Raw genomic sequence first — 5,484 nt, 5'->3', positions numbered from 1 at the left:
ATCAATATTTCATCATGGCTTTGTGAAATCCAATCTCAAATATGTAACATATAATATACACATTATTGGGTAATATTTGTAACTCCAAAATATGCCACATTTGGGCACATACATGTGTCTAATTTTTGTGACTCTCAATAATATGTTACAATGTGTGACAATTCACATTTGTGTGACAAATCACATTTTGTCACATTATTTAATCTAACATTATATTATATTTTGTCACACATCTTCTGGGCACCAGTGCTCGTACCTGCTAGATGAGGTCCTCCCGAAATAGTGGCTATATCTCATCTTGTTATCGGAGGATGATTGTTCTGATTCATCTGAGCTCCGTCTTGATTCACTGGAGCTTCAGGAGTGTTTTGTCCAGTAGGCCGATTGGGAGTCGCTCGATTCCGGGCGTACTGAGCCAAAGGTCCTGCCCTAATGAGAGTCTCGATCTCATCCTTCAGCTATCTACAGTCATCAGTATTATGACCGATATCATAGTGGAATTGGCAAAACTTCAAAGTATCTTTCTTCGCTCTTTGATTATTTAATGAGTCTGGCTTCTTCCATTGAAGGCGAGTAGAATTGGCTTCTTCCTGGAACCGACGCCAACGCTTTTCTTAAATCTGATCCAATAAAATATAATATATAAAACATCATCAGGTTGAATATTATAGTTATATATCGATGACCATGAGGAGTCCATTTTTGACTCCTAGGGTCCACCAAAACATATAATGTAATTATATAGTATATGTTTGAATGCTGAGCTGGTCAATGTCTAAAAAGCTAATTAATGCATATTTCACTTATTAATAAATAGTCTACTATATAGTAATATTTTTTTGTAAAGAAAAAAACACGTGCACGCGTTAACGTATGCACATTGAAAGAAAGTTTGGCTTATAAATAGAAGAGATTCTGTGCCCTCAAACATATATCTCTGCTAATTCTATTTGGTTTTCATAACTATTGTTCTTGCTCCAATTCCAAACTATTGTTCTCGTTATTCTACTCTTACTCATATAGTACGGAAGAAAATATTATCGATTCTTCAGAAAGGTTAGTTTATATATATATATATATAGTGCTATAATTTAGTTATATAGCTAGCTAGATACTTTTACTGTTAGTGAATATATTTGAATGTCTATATATTTTTTATTTAATTAGTATGCAATCTATATAATACTTATATATAAATATTTATACACTGAATCTTCACGATCGAGTATACGTAGTAATATATAATAACAATTCTTTCGTTACTTGAATTTGCAGAAAGAAATCACATAAATTAGCAAACAGAATACAATGGCCGATGAACAGTTTTCCCAGTTGGCCAATTATGAATGCAGCGTCAAGAAGAATCTGGTGATCATCAGGTAATTAATTAATATTTACTAGATATTATTTGTGATTTTAGATATATATATATTTACAATGAATATGTAGCTTTATATATAATAATTATTATATTATAAAATTGATTGAATAGTGAGAAGGCCGAAAGTGAAAGCGAAAGCGATGAAGATGAAAGCTTTGACAAGGTGCAACCTGAGCATGTTGATCCTGTTCAGAAAATTGTTCATGGATTTAAGCACTTTCTCTCCAATAAATTTCAGTAAGAGCGAATATATAAAAACAACATATTTATATATATTATTTGTAATTATATCATTTACGATGTTAGAAGTTATAATTAAAAAAACACTTGACTAATTATTTGATGGGATGATATTGCAGCAAGTACCCATGCTTGTTTAATGAACTTGCCGCAACCCAACACCCTAAGGTACGTTCGCATACCCTGATTAAATACATGCATTTTTTGTGTGGAAGAGAAGAAAAACAAATACACATCCACATCCACATATCTCTCTTTTATTTTTAATATATATTTGTTGATTTATATTTAATTCATCTTAATTGATCGAATGAACAGTTTTTAGTATTTGCATGCTCGGATTCTCGAGTGAGTCCTTCCCATATCTTAAATTTTCAACTCGGAGAAGCTTTCATGGCCCGCAATATTGGCAACTTGATTCCAACTTTTGACCAAGTAATTTATTTAATAATTAATTACAATTTAATCAAATTTTGAAATACCTAATCTTAATTCATTGTATATAAATTACTTCACTATTAATCTTTGTTATTATCTAATTAATTTCACAGTTGAAATACTCAAACGTCGGAGCAATTATTGAATATGCGGTAGAGGAGCTTAAGGTAGAGAATATTTTGGTGATTGGACATAGTCGTTGTGGTGGCGTAAAAAGGCTTATGTCTTATCCTGAAGATGGTTCAGCTCCCTTGTAAGTTTGAAACTTTTTATAATTTGAATTATTCACATAAATATTTAATAATTTAGTTCATCAAGCTAATTTTCACTCATCATAGTGACCGATCTAACCTTATTGATTAAATCTACAGTGACTTCATTGATGATTGGGTCAACATTGCTCAAGCTGCCAAGAATAAAGTCAAGGCTGAACACAAAAATTTGACATTTGAAGAACAATGTGAAATATGTGGTGAGGTAATAATTAATTCTAATAAATTAGCCAATTACCAACGAGTGTTAAGTTAATATTAACAGTACGAGCTAATATATTATTGTTGTTGAATAATTGAATGTGCAGGAAGCAGTGAATGTGTCTCTAAAGAATCTACATTCTTATCCATTTGTTCAAAGAGGAGTTGAAGAGAAAAAGATAGCACTTAGGGGTGGATACTATGATTTTGTGAATGGATCTTTCAAGCTATGGGAACTTGAGTAGAGTACTTTATTTTAAAACCTTAAATGTAACAGTGAAATGTTCTCTACTTGTGTTTTCATATTGCGTTTGTTTAATTAATTATTATTTGTAGTGTGTTATGTAATTGGTTAAGGATCATCATGTGTTCTTTATTTATTATACGACCTTTAATAAAGAATTGTTAAAATGTGTTTTAATTTATTTCTTTGCTTTAGCTTGTTTCCTTCTCCTAGATATCGTAATCTTCTGTCCAATAATAAATATCAAAAAAATTCTCAGCATCGTATGTTTGTTGTACGCTTCGATCCAACAAGTAAAATACAAACTAAATCTACTGACATTGAGCCGTTTGAAAATGTAACACTGTTCTGAAGCATAATCAAAGGGTTGCAATACTTAAATCTCAATCGACCTGACATCTCCTTCACTCTGAATAAATTAAGTCAATTCATTATCATTAATGTCCTAAAAGTATGTAAAGATATTTTATTAATTTAAATAAAAATATAATTTTAATATATTTTAATGTTATAATTATTGTTTGAATTAATTATAAAATAATATTATGAAAATTCCTTATTCATTTATGAGCATATGATCTTCTATTAGTACGAGAGAATTAAGATCATATATAATGAATAAAATAGTCATTAACATATTAAAGTAATGAATCTTTAATGAAAGGTTAATAGTGCGGATACTAAGCATATGGAATGCAAGTGATCTGGATTCAGATTAGTGATGTGGATAGACATCTTCGTAAATGTGTTGTATATAATAGAGATTATATATGACAGGACCGATGAGAATCAATTATCTATATAAACTTGTCGTTTGACATAAAGATTTAATTATTATCATAATAGATGACCATTTGTAGATCAGTCTAAATCCTGAGTATTGATGAATTACTCTTTGTGTCACTACAAGAAACTAGTTCTTTGCCGGCGCAATTCGGAATTGCGCCGGCAAAAATCACTTTCACCGGCGCAATTCGTGAATTGCGCCGGCAAAAATCAAACCCTTTGCTGGCGCAATTTCACGCCGGTAAAGGTGACTTTTACCAGCGCAATTCGGGGTTGCGCCGGCAAAAGTAATGCCAGATTTTCAAAATAAAACATACAAACTTTTGCCGACGCATTTCACCTAACGCGCCGGCAAAAGTCAACGTGTTTTTTAAATTTTCACACGTTTGAAATAAGGTAGGTGGGCATACTTTTGCCGGCGCGTTTAGTTGCGCCGGCAAAAGTGCAAAAACGCGCCGGCAAAAGTCGAGATAATTCAAACGACGTCGTTTTATTTTAGGGTTTACTTAAACACTTTTGCCGGCGCAGTTTTAGACTTTTGCCGGCGCAACGAAACGCGCCGGCAAAAGTTATAACGATATACCCAGCCGCCCGAGCCTCCTTCTTCCCCATTTCAGTTTTACAGTTTCGAAACAAAGCTTCTCTCTCTCCTCTGTGATAATCTCTCCGACCACCGTGAGCCATAATCCCACCGTGGCTTCTCTCTCAAGGTTAGTGAAGCTTATCTCTCATGGTTAGTATTCGGTATTTTTAACATTTTTGGATTTTTTTCTCTATATTTTGTTTTGTAATTGTATTTTTTTTTTTTGTTATTCTCTCCCTAATATAAACAGGTGTGTAGCTCCTCTCGGTAAAATAAGACTAAAAATGTTAGTTTATATATATATATATATGTTTCGGTTTATATATATATATATTTATTTCGTTATATATATATATTTATATATATCTGATTATATATATATATTTATATTTATCAGTTTATATATATATGTATATATTTATATATATCAGTATATGTATATGTTTTTATATCCGAGTATATGTATATATTTATATATCTGAATATATATATTTATATATATGCATATGATATATGTTTATGTATATGTTTATGTATATGTGTAAATGTGTGTATATATGTTTATTTAATGTTAAATTTTTTTAGAAAATTGATTAATATAAATGTATGTGTGTGATATTTGGTATTATAGTTATATTTTTCTTTTAAAAAAATAAATAAATATGTGTAGTTTTATAAAAATGAGATTAATAATGAAAAATAAAATACGATTTTAGTATTTATTAAAAAAATTTGATTGGAGTATGTATATTTTTTAATTTTAATGCTTAATATGTATATTAAAAAATAGATTAGATTATGTATATTAAAAATATATATATTATATTTTTTTAAATTAAATATTATTTGTTAATAAATATTTATTAAATAAATTATTTTGATGTTACTGATATAAAATGATATAAAAAGATTTGATATATGTTATTAATCTTGGTTTATATTGTGCATGTTATGAGAATGTTCTGTATATTGCTCTGGGAATATTCTGGTTATATATATGTTTAATTTGTAGGTTTTTCAATTTTTGGGATAGTTTGAAATATAGTCGTTATGCTGCCCAAATTTTGTTGGAGTTAGTAAAATTAATAAAATTTTAATAATTAATTAAATAAAAATTTAAGTATAATTAAAAATTCATCAGAAAAATAATTTTTAACTATAATTTAAATAAAATAAAATTACCAATCATAATAATTAATAATTAATTTTAACATTAATATTAGATGTTTTGTAATTGAAAAAGTTAAAAATATAAATGATTTAATAAAATATAAATATAATAAAATTATTATTGATTAAGTAAATAATCCAATACAAATTGAAGAATTTAATAAAAAAT

General features: G+C 28.8%; 1 protein-coding gene across 2 annotated transcripts; it reads left to right on the top strand.

Annotated features, from left to right (window-relative positions):
* The first annotated feature begins 936 nt into the window (after positions 1-936).
* LOC133829786 (carbonic anhydrase 2-like) lies at positions 937-2,953 on the top strand. 2 transcript variants are annotated; one of them, XM_062259581.1, is made up of 8 exons: positions 937-1,056; positions 1,276-1,379; positions 1,493-1,618; positions 1,741-1,789; positions 1,940-2,056; positions 2,173-2,312; positions 2,431-2,536; positions 2,640-2,953. In XM_062259581.1, exons 2-8 carry the CDS (start codon positions 1,309-1,311, stop codon positions 2,775-2,777), a joined length of 747 nt encoding a protein of 248 aa, XP_062115565.1. In that variant the 5' UTR covers positions 937-1,056; positions 1,276-1,308; the 3' UTR covers positions 2,778-2,953. The 2 variants fall into 2 exon arrangements, with proteins under 2 accessions (XP_062115565.1, XP_062115566.1); XM_062259582.1 differs by having other exon boundaries at positions 943-1,056; positions 2,431-2,531.
* The last annotated feature ends 2,531 nt before the right edge of the window (positions 2,954-5,484 follow it).

Source organism: Humulus lupulus, chromosome 4 (genome assembly GCF_963169125.1).
Source record: "Humulus lupulus chromosome 4, drHumLupu1.1, whole genome shotgun sequence".
Lineage (NCBI taxonomy): Eukaryota > Viridiplantae > Streptophyta > Magnoliopsida > Rosales > Cannabaceae > Humulus > Humulus lupulus.
Note: the sequence above shows the minus strand (reverse complement) of the source record. Positions and strands in the feature narration are given on the sequence as shown.